This window comes from Aptenodytes forsteri, unplaced genomic scaffold, assembly GCF_000699145.1.
Source record: "Aptenodytes forsteri isolate BGI_AS27 unplaced genomic scaffold, ASM69914v1 Scaffold237, whole genome shotgun sequence".
Taxonomy (NCBI): domain Eukaryota; kingdom Metazoa; phylum Chordata; class Aves; order Sphenisciformes; family Spheniscidae; genus Aptenodytes; species Aptenodytes forsteri.
This window is the reverse complement of record NW_008794451.1, coordinates 5,720-28,048: the sequence shown is the minus strand read 5'-3', so window position 1 is coordinate 28,048 and position 22,329 is coordinate 5,720. Positions and strand designations below refer to the sequence as shown.

Here is a 22,329-nt window from a genome sequence, read left to right as displayed (position 1 = left end):
GGCCCCCGCCGCAGCCGCTCCAGCCCTCACTGACTACCTCCAGCCTTGCTGCGACCAAGTCCCCTTCCCTCTAACCCAGAGGGTCCCCCCATAAGCAGCCCCAAAGCAAGTACAAGGCTACTCAAGCACACCGCCCGTACTACGCGCAGGGCCTCGCCTCTCGCCCAGCAGCTGTTAGGGCACAAGGCAGGAAGAAAAGAGAGGAGGAAAGAGCCTGCCGCTCAGCAGCCCTTCTCCTAAAGAATGCAATAAACCTTCCGCGCAGCTGGTGAGGAAACCAAGTCAGAGCCCGCCGCGCCGTTCACGCCAGCCCCTCACCTCTCCTCGCAGCCGTGGCACCTCACTTGCACACAAACCGGCCGGTTGAACATACTCTCCGCCGCCATCTTGCGCTTCGAGTTTGGCGCCGGGCTCCCGCGGAGGAGGAGCCTCAAGATGGAGCCGAGGAGGCGAGCGCAGGGGGTGCTGGGACGGAAATGGCGGCACCGGAGCCGGGCCGCGGCTCCCCGGTCCCAGGGCGATGTGCCTACTTCGTGGCGAGAAAGAAGCGCTTCTGCAAGATGATCCCGGCTCCTGGGAGGCGCTTTTGCGGAGAGCATGGGCAGCAGGAGGTACTAGGCCTTGCCGGGCGGAGCAGCAGGCCCCCTTCTCCGGCTAGGGCAGATGGGCTCCTGGGGTCAGGGGAGCCCGGGGTTCCCTGAGAGGGGTTGGGGCAGGCGGGAAGCCCCGGCGGCACCTCGGGGGGCCTGGGGTGGCAGGTCCGCCTGAGCAGGCCCCACAGCACGGGTAGGAGAGGCAGCGCCCACGCCTTCCTTTGAGCCCTGGATGTGCCAAGGCCAGCAGTAACGCTAACATTACATTATAGGTTTATTCTTTTAGGATCCATTTAGGTATTAAATTCTTGTCTCAGTTTCTCCATTCCGGTTAACCCACCTACCTCAGAATGGATGCTTTATGAAACTCAGATGTCCCTCAACAGCTTTTCTAAAACAGGAACACTGGATGCATGCTGAAGTGTTGTCTAAAACTTTTCTTTTATAACTAGGAAGAAAGTGACAGAAAAAGAATTCCGTGTCCTCTTGATCCAAAACAGTAAGTATATGTAAATGTTTTTCCTGTTCTTTGTCAGAGTTCACACGGTAAATGCTGTTACTTACTTTTCTTTCCATTTGGATTTTAGCACTGTATATGAAGACCAACTACAAAAACATTTAAAAAAATGTAATTCAAGAGAGAAGCCAAAGCCAGTAAGTGCAGTGTAAATTCAGCAGTACTTCCTCTCAGATTTAAGACCCTAAACATTAAAGCTCTGCAGAGAATTTATTGTGCTGACAGCAGCTGTGAACTGGAGGACAGCAGTCTCAGCAAGCACTACAGTAATGACAGTATGGAAGCTGAATAAGTACTTGCTGAAATGGAATTCACATTCCACTCTCCTCACCTTTTAGGTCCCATCTCACTGTAGTTCAGTACAACTTTTCAGTTCTCTTAGTTACAAATGAAAATGCTGAATTCATTTTTCTCAGAAACGTTCTCTAAGAACAGTCTCTCACAATGCCATTCATTTTAAAGGCTTGGTGAGAGATTGTCCTCGGAAAGCAAAACTAGCAGGGAGGCTCTAGGCATTTTCCTACCTCTGGCAGTCTGCTGCCCTAGCCAGCTGCCTGCTTCACTCAAGCTAGCAGTGAGTTATGGAAAATTAGGCTGACAGTTGCAGCCAGTGCTGAGGGAAGGAATAGGATGTGCGTCTCAACAGCTGTTTCAAGAAAACAGAAGATGGCTTCTTTACTGTCTGTCTTTCTGCTTTATCAGTATTGCACCTTTAGTATTACCTGGGAAACCTTAGAATGGTCTCTGGAATCAGTCTAGTAAGCATTGACAGCTTAACTCTTATGAACATGTTCAATCTTGTCAAAATGTGTCAGAACAGTCATTTCTGCTGGGGATTCAGGATCAGAGTATAGGAAAAAAAATTACTTGGAATATCTTCTTTTGCAGTGGATTCCTATTGCTGTGTACCTTATGATAAAAACACTGAAGAATTTAGCTTTTGGCTTCCTGGTAATTAACAGAATCAGATTTCTTTTCTTTTGATTTTTAAAGGTCTACTTTGTTCAAGATATTAATGCAGGTTTAAAAGATGTAGCAGAAATACCAGAAAAACAAGTGAGTACATTTATTTGTTCTAAAGCTCTGTCCCTACATAACGTGTTGCAGTTTATCATATGACTAAAGAACTAGCAAAAATAAAACACTCTTGTATTTATGGGTGGTGCTTTTTTTTCCTTAAAAAGGTACCTATCTCTTCTCTATCCAAAGAAGAGCTGGAGAACTTAATTATCAAGTTGAAAAAAGCAAGTAATGGTGAGCTTACTTAATACTGAAAATAAGATGTTTTAAATTGAATTGATTAAATATTTCATTGTTATTTTTGTTGTTAGATATTTGTGAAAATGTAAGACATTTGGCACTAAACACATCTGAAGTAATTACCATCAAGATGTAGGCAATCCTCCAATAGCTAAATTTTACTCAGAAGAATAAACTAGATTGAGAGAATGATAAAAGACTGATCTTTTGTTCATATAGCTAATTTCCCTTCCTTTTGTGTTTTTTATTTCCCATTCAAGTATCACTACAGATAACAATACAGCTCTGTTCTAAACATATGATGATGGATTTATGCTCCCAACAGACTATTTTGTTAGTGCTAGAAATTGAGCTCATGTCTGAGTATTGTTAACGTGTGTGTTACAAAACCCGAAACTCTTGAAACTGGAAACCTATACCTAAAAGTTTTGCATTTGCATGCAGGCCTGGAACTTCGCCTTGAGGAACAAATACTGTCCCACCAGGCTTTACAAGAAGCCTTAAATGACCCAAAGAATGGGGAATCCGCTTTCAAACACTTGAAACAACAGGTATGGTCACTGCTCTACTAATAGCTATAGATATTTTTAAACATGTGGAATTCTGCTACTGTAAATTCGAGGGACTGTGTGTGCATAATGCTAGTCACTTCATATAGAGGAGATCTGATATGCTCTATAACTATGGTCTTCAAATAATAGCACACATACAACCTTTGAATGGCCGCTTTGTTAAGTATTAGTAACAAAAGTTTATTAGGATACTGAAATAGATTACAAATTGTGTGGTGTTCTTCTGAATTTTTACTTATTTTATATTAACTCATAATAAATCTGAGCTACAAAAGGTAAAATGTTGTATTTGCTAAGAAGTAAAAGGAATTTTTTACTTTTTCTGTTAAGAGGTGGTCCTAGATTTCCTAGTTGGGTAACAGGGGCATAAAAAGAATTGGAGAGCCTGAGTTTACCTTCTGCCTTTTTAATGTATATTGAACAGCAGGAATATTAAGAGAGATGGATTGCATACTGTAGCAAAATAGAAAGCTTTGGGAAGAAAATTTCAAAAGTGAGAAATGTCTGCTTTCTGTATTTTCTTCCCACGCTCTACTTTTATTTCCTATGTATTATAAAACGTGTAACTGCAGCAGAGAGAGAGGGCTCTGCAGGCACTCGTGCTTTACAGAAAATCCAGTACAGTACCCATATTTTGGATAGCTACTTCGAGAATCAGCAGAGAACAGTATTATAATGTGTACCTGATCCCAAAAATCCATTCCAAAAACTTCTGGGTGGAGTTCTGTGAGCAGTGGAAGAAGGGCAGGGTGATGCTGACTAGCCAGAATTTATAATCCCTTTCCGCTGTAACACACAAGATCTTTTCCCTAATCCCTCATGGAAGAGAAGACTTGAAAGAGTCTTCTGCAGTTTGGTGAAGTAATCATTTTTCTATCAGGCATTACAATACACAGTGTATATATTTGCTTGGTTTGTAAATAATCTTTTGATGTTTGTAGGCTTCTATTTTAGGTAACATGGAAAAATTACATTTACTTGGTCCAGGAAGATGTTTTGTTGAGTTTGGAGCTGGGCGAGGAAAGCTGTCCCATTGGGTTGATGTTGCCTTACAGAATGTTGACAATGTTCAGTTTTTGCTTGTGGAAAGGGCAACTACAAGATTCAAGGTAAGAGAGGATATTGTCATATTAGCAGAGTATAATTTTTAAACTGTTGTCATTGAAGCTGTTAGTATTTGCTTTTTATCTTCAAAAACAACATAAAGCCTTTGAAATGTTAAAAGTTTTGGAAGTGTGATTGCCTACATTCCATACTTTGCCGATAGCAAATTTATTAGAAAAAAATCCTGGTGTCTAACGTTGGAAACGTGCAGATGTTGACTTGACAGGTAAAAAGTCCGGCATTAATACCTGGAGCAAAATTATAATTATTAGTGGCCAGCCCTACTTAATGATCTTGTTCTGTTTACACAGGTGGATGGAAAACATAAAAGGAGAAATTCTATATTTGAAAGGCTTCAAGTTGATATTCAACACTTATGTTTAAGTAAGTTCCTTCTTGGCTTGTGTAATTCTGAAAGAGAGGCTTAATTTTAGATTTTGAATACTGGAGTTCAAGTCAATTTGTATGTAGCACGCTTAAATGTATTTGGTTTTGAAGATTATTCTCAGTGGTTGCTTGGACACGTTAATGCTGTGTGTATATACATATATATACAGACACATATATATTAAATGGGGATTTAAAATTTTCTGCTTTTTATACACTTAAAGGACATCATTATAGGTGAGAAATACCAAAACAAAAACATTTTGAAGGTTTTTTAGAACTTGCAGGATTAAAAACCTTTGCATTGTTTGTTTTAGGTGTGTGGATGAAGCAAGTCATGCATATCATTGATATGCTATGCATATCAATGTTTGCATATCAATGCAAACTACATGCTATGCATATATAGAATTTGTGGGAACACCTGTGATTAGGAGATGCATTAATGTCACATTTACATTTCGTAGGCAGTATAGAAAGGCTGAAATGCTTAAATAGATAAATGTAACTATCTTAGCATAAATGCAAAATCCTGTATTTCTAATACTTCATTTTAATAAAAGGCAAAGTATTTATATTACTGTTTAGCTGGAGCTAATCTCTGGGCTGCAGATAATTCTGTTAAGGAAAATCAGTCCAGTGTTCTCTGGTAACCATTTTACTGCTCTACAGTAGTGTTGCTGCTCAGAAACAAAATCGTATTGCTTCATAACAGCATTAAAATACATTCTTTGCCTTTGGACAAGGTTGAGTTGTTTAAGAAAAAAACCCTTTCCTTTTAATAGCTTATAACTGTATGTACAGATCACTGTATTTTTAGTAGTGGTAAACATTTATTTCTTTTTTTAAAGTGTGCTGAAACTATATTATCCAGAAAAAATACTGCCCCAACTAGAATAATAGAGGTTCTGGGGTTGTTGTGGATTGGGGGTGTTTGTTTATTTTCGTGGGTTTTTTTCCCCCCAGATAAGGTACCTATTTTGGAGAAGAAAAAACTACCAGTGGTAGGAATTGGGAAGCATTTGTGTGGTGCTGCGACAGGTATGAATTACATGTGTTAAATGCAGAAAGTTAGGATGCTAAATCTTATAGTCTGAATGGACTGATCTTCCAAACTGTCCTTTTAAGCTTTTCTTGCCCTCTAACCCTTTGTTGGTGAATGTAGCAATTATATTCTAAATATCTGTTGACTTCAGTGGAATAGTAAATGGATAATAGATACAAGGCTACTTTAGACAGAAGTAGAACCTTTCTTGTTTTCTATAGAGCAGAACAAAGAATAGCGTATGGAGGCCTGGGTCATGTATGTGTAAACTGTTGAAAATACCCTTTGTTTCTGGGGTTTTTTTTAACACCATCGCCTCTACGCTGAAATATTATTCTTTCTAAATTTGTATTGGCTGTCTGAATATGTATCCCAAGCAAACAAATGTGTTTCTCTCCTGATAATTTTCAACTACTACACTTTTTCTAATGTTATGCATCTACTAAGTAGAGAAAGACATCTCAAATACGACACCTACATAGGTACTGTTACAAAGATGAGACAGTTAAGCATTTAAGAAGTACATGTACATATTAAATTGATTGTGTCCTAGATATCAAACTTTTAGAGGAAATACTTGCATGTTTTACAGAGAGGAGATCCTCCTACAATATGCCAGTTTGTTAACCAAAGTATTTCACATTCACTTGAGTAGAACAAATATTCAAGAGGATAAGCCCTTAGTAGCTCCAGAGGTCACATAACATTCATTTAGCATTTAGGGTTTTCATGTTTTCAAAGCATGCTTGTAATTTTTAGTTATTCTTAAAATTGCTTTTTGGCTTAGTTTGTGATGTACACTTTTATTATTATTGGTGGGAAGTACATTCCCAACCATGATACAGCCTGTATAAATAATGGCATGGTGATCACCACTATTTTGGGGGGGGGGGAATATCTGTTTTTTCCCAGATCTTGCTTTGAGATGCTTGGTTGAAAGTTATACAACTTGCAGTGATGGAGAAAATGAAGAGCCTGCACCAAAACGCTCTAGGAATGATAAGACAGAGGTGGCTTCTAACGATTCTGCTGATAATGAAAGCAACAAAGACGACTGTAAGCCTGTAGCTGGAATTGTTATTGCACTGTGCTGCCATCACAAGTGTGACTGGACACATTATGTAGGCAGAGAGTTCTTTAAATCAGTAGGACTTGGACCAGTAGAATTTCATTATTTTCAGAGAATGAGTAGCTGGGCTACTTGTGGCATGCGAGAAACTACAACCAAAGCCTCTACAAGTGAAGAAAGTGAAGATCAAACTAACGACACAGAAGAACATGAGCAAATATTCAGCAAGACAGAGAGTGGTTCTGATACTTTACAAGGGTATGTAATTTTTTTTCTAGCAAATGGAGTCCTGCAGAAAAGCAAAATTATGTATAGTGGTATATGAAATTGTTTTGGGTCCTCAAAATGACTCATTTATCGAACATTTTAATTACTAAATTTATAGAAATATTCTACTTTAAAAATACAATTTTCATGGACATACGTTTCAAAATATTTAAACAGTCATGCTTGCCTGAATTGAAATGAACTTACAGTGATTTCAGTAGTTTTTCTAAGCTTGAACTACTAATGTTAATTAACAAAACTGTCCTTCTGACGTATGTTGTTTGTTCTTTTCCTCCTTTTTATGAAATTAGGATACTTACTTTTGAAGAACGAAAGGAGATAGGTTGCCTCTGTAAACTGCTGATTGATCATGGACGGATTGAATATTTACAACAACGAGGATACAAGGCTGCACTACAGTATTATACAGAGTCTGCTGTGTCCTTGGAGAATGTCCTCTTGACAGCTGTCCCAAGTCCATCTTTGATACCAGAGCCAACTACATGACAGGAGATAGATTTGGAATTGGTAGGAAAAAACCCTATAAAACTTATCTGGATTTTTTAAAAAGCTAATTCCTTGCTTACAAAAAAACTGTTTTAGTCTTTCCTGTACCCAGGAAAAGGTCTCCTATTTCCCAGTTTCACTGGGAATTACAAATATGCAAGCCAGTTCTCATCAGTGGAAAAATAAAATCCCTAAGAGTATTTGAAACCTCTTGTACGCCTCTTTGTTAGGAAGAAGTATACTTGATATTTTCTTCCATTCACAGTTACATTCTTTATTCATTAGCATTTATGATAGGAGAAGGACCAGAAGTACAACTTTCCAGATTTCCTGAAAGACAATGGGTTAAAATAAGAAAAATTAACATACTTTATTTTCACTTTGAAGTTCAGGATAGCTTTGTATTTCCTCTTAATTATTTAAGTAGGCCTAGGTACTTTCATCAGCCCATGCTGCTAGGGGAATCTGTTAAGGAAGAAAACTTCCTTGTAAACTGTCATCTTGATATATTTTTGCTAATTTGATTATCCATTCATGAAATACCGATAAGAAAAAAGCTGGCGTAGCATTCTAAATCAAAAGCATTTCAGTCATTCATTTTTTAAGCCTTCTTGATACATAGAATTAAAATCAGAGAGAACATTTTATACCTGCAATGCATGAAGTTCTCTCTGCAAGTAACAGCTGCCACCTGCGTATCTGTTCAAAAGTGCTTATTTTGGTCTCTTACTGCAACCTTTAAGCTGTTACCTTTGAGACCACTAACAGCATTTTTTTGTCAGTGACTTAGAAGTGGGATGAAATTGTGGGGGTGTTTTGTTTAGGTGACTGGATTTTGTGTCATGGAAAGCAAGTTGCGAGAAACATCTGTTTATCAGGTGTTGATAATTCATTGCTAAAAAATGGTTTATGTTGGGAACATAGGCATCTCTCCCTTACATCCTTCTTTGGTAGTCCCCATCTGTACAACATCCAAAAATAGGGAAGGTTGAGCTTCATGAGACAAACAGTGCTGGAAGACCTACACTATGTAAACTCTAATTAAATTGCAAATACAAGAGACAGTCATCAACTTCCAGTTATCCGGGCTGTAGGTAACTCAGGCATGTTTATTCCAGTGTTCCATGGTTCCAGTATGTTCCTACTAGAATATATGCTGTTCATGTGAAGACCTGATACTCCTGATAAAAGTGCCCCTGCTTACAGATTTTTGGAAAATGTTAATCATTTATTAAGAAGATTATTCATGTTTCATTTGTATGCGTATCCTAGCTTTCTTTTATCCAGTTTATCCTTCCCTTCCTCACTGTATTCCAGAGGGATTAGAATTAATAAAAAGCCATACCTGTTTTCTTGAGTGACTCCTGGATATACATGTGCATGAATTCAATGCCGAACATTTCCTGTTGCTCCTCCTCTTCTGTGTTCTCACATGGAGGGAGTGTTACCTTCAACTCCAGTGGGTTGTCTCTGAAGTTGACAAATCTGACAGTTCACCAGAAAAGGTTACTCTTGCAATAGGTTTTGTCCAGAGAGAACAACTCTTTTGAAACTGAATTAAGATTCCTCAAACAGTATTTCAAGCAAAATAAAACAAGTCTTTTCTTATACTAAACCCACCACTATATTAGTAGAACTAAGCTAAGGAGATGCCTTATATTAACTGTAGCTGATTGTGGTGGGAGAAAACATTGCAGTCCTCGTCGTTTTATCTTCAGGTTTTCACCTCATTGTCAGCCTTACTGAGCTTCCACAAACAGATGAGTGGATGAGAACAAGAGTGCAAATGCCTGCATCCTCCCAACTTTGCAAGGCAACAGCCAGCCCTGTCTCCCTCTGTTCTTGGTCCATGCTTGTATGTATTTGTTTAAAGAGGTGCTGCTGCTTCCAAAACATCTGAAAACAGGAATTGTCTTACTGGGTTAGACGTGATTTATTTAGACTAGCATTCTTTCTCCAAAATGGCCAGCATCCAGTAATTCAAATGAAAATGCAAACAACAGGAAAGTTTCTGTCACAGTATACAAACTAATATTTCCAATTCTACCAATTAAAAATTCACATTCATTCTCTTTTATTTTTCAATCAAGTACTGGAGAGTTTCATCTATAGCTTTATATCTAATCCTTTTTGCTTAATTCTGAATGCTTGACTTTTCAGTGCCAAAGTTCTACTTTTTGTCATTTCTATGCTTGTTACATATTTTTCCTCCTAGCTCTTGGCTTTAGAGAGTGATATAAAAGGCCAGTTCGAATTGGGCATTTCAGAATAAGAAACTGTATTATAGTCTCCTTTCACATTTGGGACTGTAACTGTCATAGCTTACTTCTTTAAATGAGTTGTGCTACACAGAGCTTTCTTGGCCAGATCCTCAGCGGTTGTGAATCTGTGTAATTATGCTGATTTATATGGCATTATGTCCATCCATACAACTGTGGACGTGCCTTTTCCACTTCCTTAGCATCACTCTCTGATACACAACTCAAGGGAGGCTTTAAAACTTATCTTTTAGTATTTTTATTTATATTTCTGTTGCTTTTTTCTTACCTCTGATTTGTCATGTCCTTCATACAAGCTGGGATATCCTTAAGTTTGTTGTTGCTAAGAACAAGAGTACTAAGATTTTTCATATTGCTAATGGTTTCTGGCAAAGAGTTTATCTCATTCCTTTGGAGCCATAAAGCGTGGAGATTTTCCATTCTGTAAAATAGGTATTTGTGCAATCAATCAAGATTTAGAAAATTAATCTTATCCATCATTAATATAAAGTTATTGATTCATTTTTACAGCCACATAAAGGACTCGCATAAAGAATACAACAATTCTCAAAGAAAAGCCCATATTCAAGATAATCACCTAACCTCTAGTCAAAAATGCCATTGGCAAGAAATATTTAACTTGATAGTTGATACTGAATATATTGTTTATTGAATGGATTATTCCAGCTCATCCAAAATATCACATTAGGGCTGATAAATCTTAAGTTTGCAGTGAGGCTAGCATTAAAATAATCTTTTGAAGTAGGATTAATAATTAGAATTTCAATGCAATGGAATTGAGACTAAGATGTGAGCTTTGAGATTTATTTACCTGTCAATTGCATCAGGAAGCTCCTGGAGTTTATTTCCCCCCATATCTAACCATTCTAGATTTGGCATGTTGAGAAGAGCTGAAGGGATGGTAGTAAACTGATTCATGCACAAATCTATGTGTGAAAGCTTCTTTAAATCACTGAGCTGAAAATAGAGATTTAATGCAAGTTTGTATAGCTGTTTCATTACAGCAGTGCTGTAATAATGTTGACTGAAAAAAAGAAACAATTGAAAAACATTACAACACATTTTGGAGTTAGTAAACACAGAATGGTTTCTGAGTTCACATTAGCTGATATTACCTAACAATTACAGTTCTCACCTGGAAGGTAGGTTGGTTTGAAACTGATCAGGCAGAAGAACTTTATCTTGCACCTGGTGGTGAGTGCCCTAACTGCTGAGAAGCTGAATGCCATGACTACCATGCAGATACACCCCAAGCCTTGAGAAGAAAAGGAATTTTAAAGACACCATTGTCCTCAGTATTTCATACTCAGTGGTGTTTCTCCATGCAATACGCCATTTTTCATTCATCAACTGGTTTGATTTTTATGGCTCAAATCGCATGGACTGTATTTTAGAGCGAACCTAGACACTTTCCATGTTGTGAAGTCTACTACTATGGCAAGACATTCTAAAAATGAAACATCGCATCATTCAGTATTGCAGCACCTAAGTCCTTTGGCGAATCATGCCTCCAGGTGCTTTTACAATGTTCAAGTGATGCAAAGATGGTTTTTTGCAAATCTGGTCCAACTGTCTAAACACTGAATGCCACTCAAGTACATATAACCGAAGCTTCACGGTGTTCACATCACCATAGTCTCAATAGGACAGAAGTATGTATTTGCTATGAGCTGTTAATTTAAAAGCTATCACTCGACATTACACCATGTAACCTGTATCCACATAGATTTTTTAAATTCTGGATTCTGATTAATAGTGTATATTTTCATTTGAAGATTTGTTGTTAGGTATTACTGTTTGGACTCACTCAATTTTGCAAAGCACTGATTGCTGCCAACTATTGCTGCTACTGTTTTTTTAAATAAATTAAAGCAAGTAAATACAGTTACATACTTGTCATCTCTATCTAAGAGACTAATACTTAAAGAGATTCAGGTGTCTCCCACATTTAGGTCAGTCCAGCTTAAAGCTCAATAGTAGGTAAGCAGTTGTTTTTATTCTCTCTTAATTGCTTTCAACATCTCAGAACAACATTCTTTCAACTCTGTGCATAGGCAGTTGTATAACTCACACAAACCCTTTTCATAGCTAGCAGCTCTGGTAAAGATGCTTACAGTTGTGTCCTGGCATATGGTATGAATTTGTATTCTCAACCATAAAAGGGAACTTCTCTGTGCTAAGGTGTCAGATCCTCAGTGGGGTAAATCAGTGAAGACCTTCAGCCTAAACAAATTAACATCAAGTATATCACTGTCCTGTAAGCACCACCAAGTCATTTATCTGGACAAAATAAAGATTGGCTCCTTCAACTGCTCGGGTATATGTACGTCCTTCTCATGTGGCTTCAGTTTGGCTAGTCATATAAATATCGTTCACATATGTGCTTCTGTGGAGTAGTTGTGAAATCAGAATATCAAAGCAAATCTGAAAACGTGGAGTGCAACTTTTAATGATAATTGGTTTTGGATAAATTCAAAATATGCATTAAACAAAACTAAACAAAACAAAACAAAGCAGTCTGTCAAAACCTGAGGAGGAAGATCACAGATACTCCTGTTGACAGCCAGTTCCAATCTTTCCAGACTGACACAGTTACTTATTTCCTTAGGAACAGACTTTATTCTGTTGTAACTGAGAAGCAGCTCTTGGAGGCTAGTCAGCTGGCCTGCGGAGAGCACAAATGAGAAATGATAAATGTTCACGTTCATTCTATTTGAAGTACAATATTACTTGTTTTGTGTTATCCTTATACTGTTATACAAGTGCTCTGCATTCTCAAAAAAAAAGATTCACTGAAATTCAAATAATAGGACTTCAGGACTCTTTAGTACAGAACTGCACTCTAATGAGAAATGCACGCTAATGAGTGCTACAAAAAAACCCCCAAAACAACTTAGGAACATAGGCTACTCATGCCTACTCATGGACTCGGAACATGAAGCCTATTTTTCAGTATCACTTTTCTAGCTGCATTCTGATGTCTAGTATCTGCTGTGCTTACAACCTTTTTTCTCATGGGGAGCTTTCATAAAGATGTCTCCTTCATCTGGCCGTTTTTTTTTTTAAGTTATAGGGAATCCGTGGTTTTAAGATCTCTATCTCACTGTTAGATTTAAATAATCTGTTTTCTAACTACCCAATAGGATTGTTAGACAGGCAAAGTGCATAAAAATGGCATGTTTATGCACTTTGCACAAGATTAATTTTGTTAGAAAAGCAGCTTAAAATAAAAGAAAGCACAGCTCACCAATTTCTTTAGGTACACTTTCAATTGAGTTCCGGGATAGATCCAGAACAACAAGATTGTGAAATCTTCCAATGAACTGAGGAATTTTCTGCAAACTAGTTCTGTGAAGCTGCCATTCCTGGAGATGGACTAGTTTCAGTAAGCACGAAGGTAGTGTCTAAGGTAAGAAATACGAACCAGAAGAAATTCAGTTTAGTATACAACAAGAATACAGGCTTAGGTAGAAGTTTTATTGGAAACAGTAACAGTCTTGTGATTAAAAAAGAAAAAAAAGAAGGGGGAAAAAAGAAATCTTTCCTTCTTCTCAAGCTATACTGTAACAACATCCCAAAATGAACACCATCAATGCGGGTCATTCTGACCACAGATTTAACCTGCCCACTTTTTGCTCCCAGGATTTAGTTATCTGCACTACTGCCATTGCTTGAAAAGCCTCAGGCTTGCTTTTGTTTGTTTCTTTTTTTTTAAACAAAGCCAATATAGCTGAAGATGAAACTGCTCTAAATAGCTTTCTGCATTTAAATGGTGATCTAAATTGTATTTCCTATTCTGTTACGAAAAACAGTGAGCATCTGAAAGCAGAAGAGCTAAGCGATAGAAAAACTACAATGTCTGTATGCTATGAGTTCTGAACAAGGAACACTGGCTTATGGACCACCAGGGTGTTGCCAGGTGTTGCTGTCACTCTCTGGCCTCAACATGATCTTAATTCTCCTCACTTCATAGAACTGGCATCTGCATTTCTGTGTAGCTCTGAACAGACTATTAGCTTCCACTCTGTTGTTGATTCTACAGTTAGCCACTTCCCCCCGTGCATTAGAAACAAGAATAACAGTGTTCTGGGAATCTACTGGCTCATTTTCACTCTTAGAGAAAGTAAACAACAGTAAGAAATATTTTCATGCACCTAAACGCAGAGAGTTTTCACCTTGATCTGTTTCAGTAGTTCTGGTGTGTTAATGTTAAATGAGGATTTACATAATTAAACTCATAATTTGCAGTGTAAATAATTTCTAATGCAGAAAAGCCTTTTGGGCTATATTTTTGCAGAGTAATGCTTAATATTCAGAACTAAAAATATCAGCTTGCTTTTACACTCTCACAACAGTGTGTCTCAATTCATTGTTAGCAAAGCACACAGTGAGCACTTCATAGATTAAAAATAGTACAACTCTGAGTGTAAAGTTGTAAATAGTAGTTTTCTAATGCATCAGTCATCCAACCCAAGCAATATTCATTCCTATCAACGCTACCTTCCATTCTTCTTCCTCTATCCTCAAAATTGCTCTTCCATCTTTGTTAATAACTTTTTCTTTGAGCTTTGCTAAAGCAGCTCTCTCCTCCCAGACAAGTAGTAGCCTACAAGGGAAAGAAGATTTGTCAGTGGTGCAACAATGAATACAGGCAATAATTACTATCCCTTCTATTTTCTGGAACAGAGAGACATCCATAGCGTTTTTGGATGTCAAACAACATTTATTACATCTGGATGCTAAATCTACGATCAATTTGACAGAAGACAAGAACATAAAGTAATGTTTGGCTGAGGTAATTTATAGGAATTCTATTTTACAGTTCTTCAAATTTACAGTCAGAAGGAAGACATAACTTCATTCACTTTCATCACGTTGCAGCAGCAGGGCAACAGATTATAAAGTCATGTGAAATTAAGTTCCAAAGCCATAAATTTTGAAGCAGTCTAAAAAGAAAGCCTTCAGTTCCACCAAATGTAAGCGCGATCAAAACAGGTCAATCAGATAGGGATTCTTTTAGCTTGATTTCCAAAGAGGACTTAAACAAGAATTACGAAAATTAGGCTAAATCTCTTTCTTTCTGCTTGTATTTTCCATTTGTAACTTTTGATTTTGTTATTCCATTTCAAACACATCTGACGAATTAGGAAGGGTTCCAAAAACAGAATGCTAAATTTCTTCACATTTCATGAAATTGCTGGCCAGACAGAAGACCAAGCAACCCTGTTAATGCCTCCATTGAGAAGAAAGCATAGCAAATTAAATCTCCACTGGTTAGAATATCCACACAGGAGAGGATTTTAATATCCAAATTTAGGGGATTTAGTATACACGCTAATACTTTTATCACAGAACACAATTCTTGGTTTGACCTGACCATATTGCTAGATTCTAAGCAGTGGGAATTCTCCTGGAGTAACAACTAAAGAACTAGACTCTGGATGAGTTTGAAATGACCAATTATAGTTTTCTGAAATGTAACATATAGTCTAGCTTTTCACGTACTTACAGATCTACAATTTACCTACCTTCCTGCAGACCTCTCTCTGAATTCCTTTTCTTTCTGTAATTCTTCATTTATCTTGTGTATTCTCACTTCCCAAAGTGTCTTCACAGCAGTGAATGTTCCGACACAAACTGCAGTTTCAGTCATGATCTTTACATGTTCAGATTCAGTCTGCACAAGAATCTGACTGTGAATTTCAGGCTCAATGCATCAGCACATGTATGAGCTCCCAGATGGGGACAGTGTTGTGAAAACTAAAATACTGCAATACCCACTTGATTATATTACTAAATTTAGTTAATGTATAGAACTGACAGAATTTTACCAACTGCTTTCTCTTTATAAAAATAGATAATTGCACCTAGTTAAATTTTCTTATAATAAGAAGTGGTATCCTTGCAATCTCTCTGCATTCTTTGTCAGTGAACAACTGCTTCTCTCAGTTCCTTCCAATGGTAGGCTGAGAACTGACCACAATTATTAAGTGCAGATATGAGCATTCATTCCCCTCCCAGGAAGAAATGAAGCTGTCACCTGCCATTTAAGGCAGTTAAATCCTGGTAGCTGCATCCTGGCAGCTACCTGGTATAAATACTTGTAACTAAAGGAGTTTTGCACTTTATAGCAACTGAACTGTTGCTGGAAATAAATTTGTATACTTTATTTGCATTCATTTTCTTCATAATTTAATTCATTGTATTTTATAGTTAGTCATGCGTTACCTTTAAGAAAAGGCTTTTTAAATTCTTCAGATCTCTCTTTGAATCTTCTTGTAGCCCTGCTGAGTGTCACGATCCACATTAAAAAAAAAAATTCAGCCCAAAGTTTTGAAGTCATCTATTCCTTAGTGAGATAATTAATACACGTTTTCCTGAAGAGCAGCAAAATAGGATACTTGGTCATCCTAATCAGTGCGCCCCTCTAAAAAGCATTCTTATTGCCATTATTGTAGTCATCTGGGGAAGGGTTTTTTTGGAAATAACTGGAGCCAAGATACTGATATTCAGATAAGCTCGAAGGGCTGAATGTCATGCCAACAGCAGTGTACTCTGAACACTGATGATTTGAATGCTCCCTTTCAAACTGTTTACTAATACTTGCAGGGACAAGTAAGAAAAACACCTTACATATGCATTCAAACTAAAAAAGTGAGAATAACTTTCTTCCCAACAAGCAGGTAGATAACAAAAGTGGAATTTCAGGTCTTTGCATACATATATTTCCCTACAATAATTGCTGCAGGTCTGTCTTTTACAGCAATCTTTTCTATCATATTTATTCCACTATAATTTTGTGTGCCATGGATACGCCACAATTGCTTAGTGAACGTTTCTGTGTTCAAACTGTCATTCTATTTTATGTTTACCGTGTCTTTTGCTAACACAGTAATTTGTAAAGCCTGATTATACTGAAATCACTTAATTAAAAATGCACAGGCAAGCAAATAATAAGAAATATAACTTGTCAGGATTGCTTCCTTTTGTAAAGACAGCATAAAAACAAATTATAATGCTTGACTAAAGAAGAATCTGGTCCAATACTTTAATATTAAGGATTCTTAACTGTTCTCTGTTTAAGGAAAAATGGCAGGATTTGATAGGTGACGCAAATGGCAACTACAGTGTGGCACAACGCAGTCTGGCATTTGGGTTCCTAAAAAGCAATTGACTTTTTTCCTGTAAAGATAGGATTGTATCCCCTTTCCCTCCCCCACATAAATGTGATCACATTTCTAGTTTGAAGGATTAACTTCTCTTTCAGTGGTCCTCATAGTAACTACCTTTCCCATTCCTCATCCCAATATGCAACAGTAATGACTAAGACATTGTACTAGGTTTTTTGCTCTGATTAGTGGTTACAATTTAAATTGCCGTATTTTTCAGGATTAAACTTCTACTGAGATTAAGTGATTTACCTGATCTATCATTTCTTGTTGTTTAGAGACTTTTTTTGAACTATAAGCTTTTTTTAGGTAGAAAACTAGAAATCTTTTTATATAAATTGTGCAGAAAAGAGACATTGCGGTGCAGATCTCTGAAGAGGTATTTGTTAATCCTTGTACTACTAAAACCAGTATGGGACTATACAGTCAAAACAATACTTATTTTTAGTAAACCTTACATTGGGCAACTCTCTTTTGCTGTGGAAAGCATATTATTCAATAAACATTGCTTTAGAACCATGAAATATGAAAGAGGGCCCAAGTATATGACTTTGTTTTCAAGGAGATTTAATTATATAACAACAGGACTACCATCAAAAGCTTCTTGTTCTTAGATCTTCTTATTTGTCAGGAAAATAAAACCCATAATAATCATGCCATCACGGCCAACAATTCAGAAGTGAATTCCCAAGTATGGCTGTAAAACAACGGCAAATTTACTCCCAAGTAATCAGATCTCCCAACAACTTCACCTCCAAGCATCTGAAAGAGTTTAACAACTACTTACCTCAATTATTTGGTGTTTCTAAGGATTTTCTGTGGCTCATTGCTTTCTGGGCAAGAGCAGAGATAAATTACAAATCTTGTCTGTACTACCAAAACCATTTAGAACTCTCACTCAGACTCCAGCGCAGCGTCAGTCTAGTTCTAATTTTAACCTATGCTGAGAATAGAAGGTATCACATGAGGCACTTCTGCAAAACCCCCAAGCATTTACCACTCTTAATGTCTTCCCAGTTTGCTGAATGTGACTGGACTCCCATAAACTCCTGGACTCCCATTAACAAAAGTTACAAATTGTGAACAAAGAGAACAAAGGAGTACTTGTTATGCTCCACGATGAAAAATAAGCTAGTTTTGAATTCAAAATGACAATTACTTGCTTTACTCTAGTAATGTTTCTCTGCAAGACAACTGAGCTTCAAAGTGCTATTAAACAGCAACATTGACTAATTAGACTAGAAAAAGTATTACATCACTATGTATTTTACTCATTACTTTTGCTCATGCTGAAGAACTCTCTTGCTGAAGAATTTTAGTGCAAATTATCCAAGTCCAGACAGAAAAGTAATCTTTATCGGGATGTGCAGAGGGGTTATTACTCACCCCTTTTCATGCTTCCAATCATGAAATATTTTTAACATTCTATTTCTTCAAAGAGCCCTTGGAGAAGATAAAAGGAGAACAACTCTGTCAGAAGCTTTTTCTTCAACCAAATGGAAAGAGAGAGACAGCAATAATCACAGGTCACTATTTGAGGCAGAAGCCATAAAACTGGAAAATTCTAACCAATTCTTGCACTGGAGTATAAAACGTGAAGATGAAATTTTAAAAATATCATTCATTTGGTTATAACCCTCTCTCAGTAGAAATAATTTTTCCTCACTATTAGCCTTAGATTCTAGCATTACCACATAGAACTTTATAACCAAAAAAACCCTCTCCAGTCCGTGACCAGCTAGCTACCTAAACACCAATACCTATTTAAAAAGACACTAACTGCTTTAGCTTTCCATCTTTTTTTTTTTTTTTTGAAGTTATGCAAAAGCAAAAATGATCCAACACGTTCTTTGGTATAGGTATTTCTTCTTTCAGTTTTGGTGTAGATTCAATCCCCACAGTGTTTTTTAATCAATGTTTTTTCTTGATCTAAAAAAGTCATTAACTAAAAACCTAACTACTTAATTTCCTCCTCCTTAAAAAAGACAGATAACTAGAGCTAGGAAAAAAAAAATACTCCCTTTCATTGGAGTTTTGAGAGACAAAGAAATTTCAGGCTCCTTATGTGAGCAAAATTATTCTGTCTCAAATATTTCAAAATCACTTTAGTGCTTTCTATCATACACTTATATTTTCTCAATTTATTTTCTCCATGGTCATCAGATTAAAAAATATACTATTTAGACTAAGCCCTTACCACAACAATATACTCGTAGGAAAGTAACCATTAGGCTGTGTTCTTTTGGTAGACTTGAGTGCAGTAGGTTCTTAAAGATAAAAAGAAATAGAAGTTTGAGTCACCTGTACAGGATTGCCTGCATGAAATTCACAGATAGAAACAATATTACTACAATTCTTTGTGGCTTTAATTTTTTTTTTATTAGGAATAAATAAGTCTGATAAAAATGAAATAGGTGATAAGCATGATATGTTAGTCAAACTTTGCAAGAAATGACCTATATATAAAAGACCCTTATACCACAATAGTAATATAAATAGCACCTTACATGTATGCTCCCATGTTCCCTCCCCTACATGACCAGCTTTCCTCTTGCTCAGTCTCAGCATCAAGGATAGCAGAGATTCTGCCTCTCGTAGCTTACGTCTTGTATCTTCACAGCTAAATGCAATAGACAACTTTGGTCTACAATTTTGGAGAATACTCCTGTAGAGGCAGTTTTTGATCTATCTAAAGAAAGGAGAAAATGGCCATTTTGTGCCTCACAAATTAATGTTTAAGGCCATGTAACTGTCTTTTCTTGTGTCTGTTTGCAACTTATGTTTCTAGAAGGTATTTATATCCAACAGTTTTCTTCATATCTCCTGTTAAATAACCAGTGCAATCCTCATCATCTGTTTAGTTTACCTTAAAGCCACATAACTGTTGTCTGTTCTGAAGGCATTAACTTGAACCCATTCATTATGTGCCTCGTATATGAGTTTAAAAAGTCCTTATCTCACATAGTATTTTTTTAATGTTAATTCTTTGTTCCATCTGATTAATCTGTCAAATTCTAGTACCTGAACATCAATAATACAAGGTGATGCAAGCTTTTAGAACAAGTTCTGCTTACCGTCAGGCTTACCTAATGACAGAATAACAAATGAGATCTTCCTTTTTTTCTTTCTTTTTTCTTTTTTTTTATTTTTTAACAGACAGATGCTTTCTATAAGAAACAAAAATAACTGGAAAGTATTTAAGGACTGCAACTACTTCCAGCCTATAAAAATACAGGATATTCTAGAGAGTATTAAGGCCCTGATAGTGATCAATAAATGCTATCAATAAGCATTTCAATAAATATGGCCTCTCATTTATAATTTGATTAAGAGTAATTTCATTACCTGTGCAAGTAATTGCCAGGAAAAAGTGGACTAGCAAAAGACTTGAGAGGTTTACTCGGTTAAACAACAAAAAGCTCTCTGGACGTCTTACAGCACAAGCATAAAAGGCATTTTATTTGTATATGATTTTTGCATAACTTCTTTTGGGAATTTGGATATTATTTGTTAAAATAAATTTATGTGTCCAACAAGGAAGAACTATGAGTATTTCCCTTCAAAACAGGTTAATCAGATTATAAATACTGCAGATGTAGATCAGTGTCATTCAGTCACACCAGCCTCACAACCGTATGTATTATAAAAGGCAAAAGAAAGACATTCCATCACCATATTCAGAAGTCGCGCCATGACCTATTAATTTGACAGTCTGCTGTAGAAGAAATTACAGCACTATTAATTAAAAGAAGTAACAACTAATTGATAGACTGATATCAGCTGTTGAGAACTTTTAACCGCATAAAATTATTATATAACGTGAGTAGCAAAGGGCACGTGCTAGCAGAGCCAGCTTTGGTAATTATTCAGTCTAATCCACAAAGTTTAAAGGCATATTCTAGCCATGGTTTTCTTTATTTAAGGTCTAGCAGCATTGAAGCAGGGTTCTCCAAGTAAGATTTCCACAAGTTAGAAAACCGGGCCATTGTAGCTCCATCAATGATGCGGTGATCAGCTGACCAACTCACATTCATTATCTGTGCTTTAAATACTTCACCTTTTCCATTAAACCGAGGAAGAACCTAAAAATCAGTGGAAGGAAAAAAACAGAAATATTAAATACTTTCATTAACAAATCTGTATTTTTTGGTTGTTAATTTGTTAATCTAAATTTAAACATTTTGCTAAATTAGACAGACAGCAGTAGTACCATTAAAAAAAAAGACCTTCCCATTATTGTTTGTGCTGCAGATTAGAATATATTGCAAACCTACATAATAAACAGTCATATCCTGTTTCCAGCATCATGGAAATACTGAAGTAGTAAAAACCTTTCTTGACTCAAAAGTTTCTTCCTGAATAGTTTATTGCATTGTTATGCTCAAAGGTGACAGTTTCCTTAAAGCATTCCCTAAACAAAAGGCTCATAGGAAGAATTTAAAAAGAGTGTTTTAAATTAATACTAATTTCATTTCCAGCATTGATGTCAAATGTCTATATTAAAGAATTAAAGCCTGAAATTCAGAAAATATGAAAGTGCCTTCACCACACAGAGTTCTGTATGGATTCAGTTATCTGGCTTGTGAAATTAAACTTCACTATCAGAATACTTACTTAGTCTCAAGTTTTCTCCTTGATGATAGCAGAATGGCTATCGCCATGTTGCAAAACTTGTAAAAAATTCATTTACCTTGTTTCTTGATAACTAGAAGGCTAAACATAGATGTGAGTGAAATATAACAGGATTCTAGAAAGGAAATGTGAACCTTTGGCATAAGAGACTTCTATTTAAGCTTTTGGTGTCTCTGCACAGTCATCTAAAAACATCACAAAACTTTTCAATCGCAAGCTATGCAGTTTCTGTAACATAAAGAGGAAATGTTTATATAAGAAAAACAAAACTAAGGGACACTCCACGTTTCATTTTCATTACAGGTGACCTCGGTTAGCTAGAGCTAAACACTCACATCACTGAGATAAAGTTAATATACCTGTATCTTTCCAAGTGCTCCAATAGCTACTTCAGGAGGTAGTATCACTGGTTTGGCATAAGTGCCACCAATCTAGAAAAGAAAAAGCTGGGGATATTAGCTAACGATTTTTTTTTTTTTAAAAAAAGCAGATTGCCTCTTGCATTAATTGCTACAGGTTTTGTTCACTGCATATTAAACTTCACTAAGGTATTCATTTCAGAAGCAGTTTTCAGATGTAAGTTCTCATTTCTGTATCAGAAATAGTGTGGCCAGCAGGAGCAGGGAAGCGATCGTGCCCCTGTACTCGGCCCTGGTGAGGCCGCACCTCGAATACTGTGTTCAGTTTTGGGCCCCTCACTACAAGAAGGACGTCGAGGGGCTGGAGCGTGTCCAGAGAAGGGCAACGAGGCTGGTGAGGGGTCTGGAGAACAAGTCCTGTGAGGAGCGGCTGAGGGAACTGGGGTTGTTTAGCCTGGAGAAAAGGAGGCTGAGGGGAGACCTCATCGCTCTCTACAACTACCTGAAAGAAGGTTGTAGCGAGGTGGGTGTTGGTCTCTTCTCCCAAGTAACAAGCGACAGGACAAGAG

General features: G+C 36.9%; 4 protein-coding genes across 4 annotated transcripts in view; 1 reads left to right on the top strand and 3 right to left on the bottom strand.

Annotated features, from left to right (window-relative positions):
• Positions 1-402, bottom strand: part of SASS6 (SAS-6 centriolar assembly protein) — a 15,271-nt gene extending 14,869 nt beyond the window's left edge. The window contains 1 exon segment of the mRNA XM_009290440.1: positions 319-402. Coding sequence (XP_009288715.1) covers positions 319-386 — 68 coding nt within the window. The 5' untranslated portion in view covers positions 387-402.
• A 71-nt stretch (positions 403-473) lies between these two features.
• TRMT13 (tRNA methyltransferase 13 homolog) lies at positions 474-7,516 on the top strand. The gene is made up of 11 exons (XM_009290475.2): positions 474-611; positions 1,046-1,092; positions 1,181-1,247; positions 2,104-2,166; positions 2,295-2,364; positions 2,815-2,921; positions 3,884-4,051; positions 4,358-4,430; positions 5,400-5,474; positions 6,391-6,805; positions 7,126-7,516. The coding sequence occupies exons 1-11, from the start codon at positions 477-479 to the stop codon at positions 7,319-7,321; spliced, it is 1,416 nt and encodes a 471-aa protein (XP_009288750.1). The 5' UTR covers positions 474-476; the 3' UTR covers positions 7,322-7,516.
• A 60-nt stretch (positions 7,517-7,576) lies between these two features.
• LRRC39 (leucine rich repeat containing 39) lies at positions 7,577-17,723 on the bottom strand. The gene is made up of 10 exons (XM_009290437.2): positions 17,557-17,723; positions 15,829-15,977; positions 15,129-15,277; positions 14,101-14,206; positions 12,848-13,004; positions 12,129-12,265; positions 10,412-10,557; positions 9,869-10,021; positions 8,667-8,806; positions 7,577-7,651 (listed from the first exon to the last, which is right to left on the bottom strand). The coding sequence occupies exons 3-10, from the start codon at positions 15,251-15,253 to the stop codon at positions 7,596-7,598; spliced, it is 1,020 nt and encodes a 339-aa protein (XP_009288712.1). The 5' UTR covers positions 15,254-15,277; positions 15,829-15,977; positions 17,557-17,723; the 3' UTR covers positions 7,577-7,595.
• Positions 17,724-20,204: 2,481 nt separating this feature from the next.
• The window catches only part of DBT (dihydrolipoamide branched chain transacylase E2), a gene marked incomplete at its 5' end in the record, with an annotated part of 7,137 nt that continues 5,012 nt past the window's right edge, over positions 20,205-22,329 (bottom strand). The window contains 2 exon segments of the mRNA XM_009290474.1: positions 20,205-20,851; positions 21,761-21,832. Of these exon segments, the coding sequence (XP_009288749.1) occupies positions 20,684-20,851; positions 21,761-21,832 (240 nt within the window).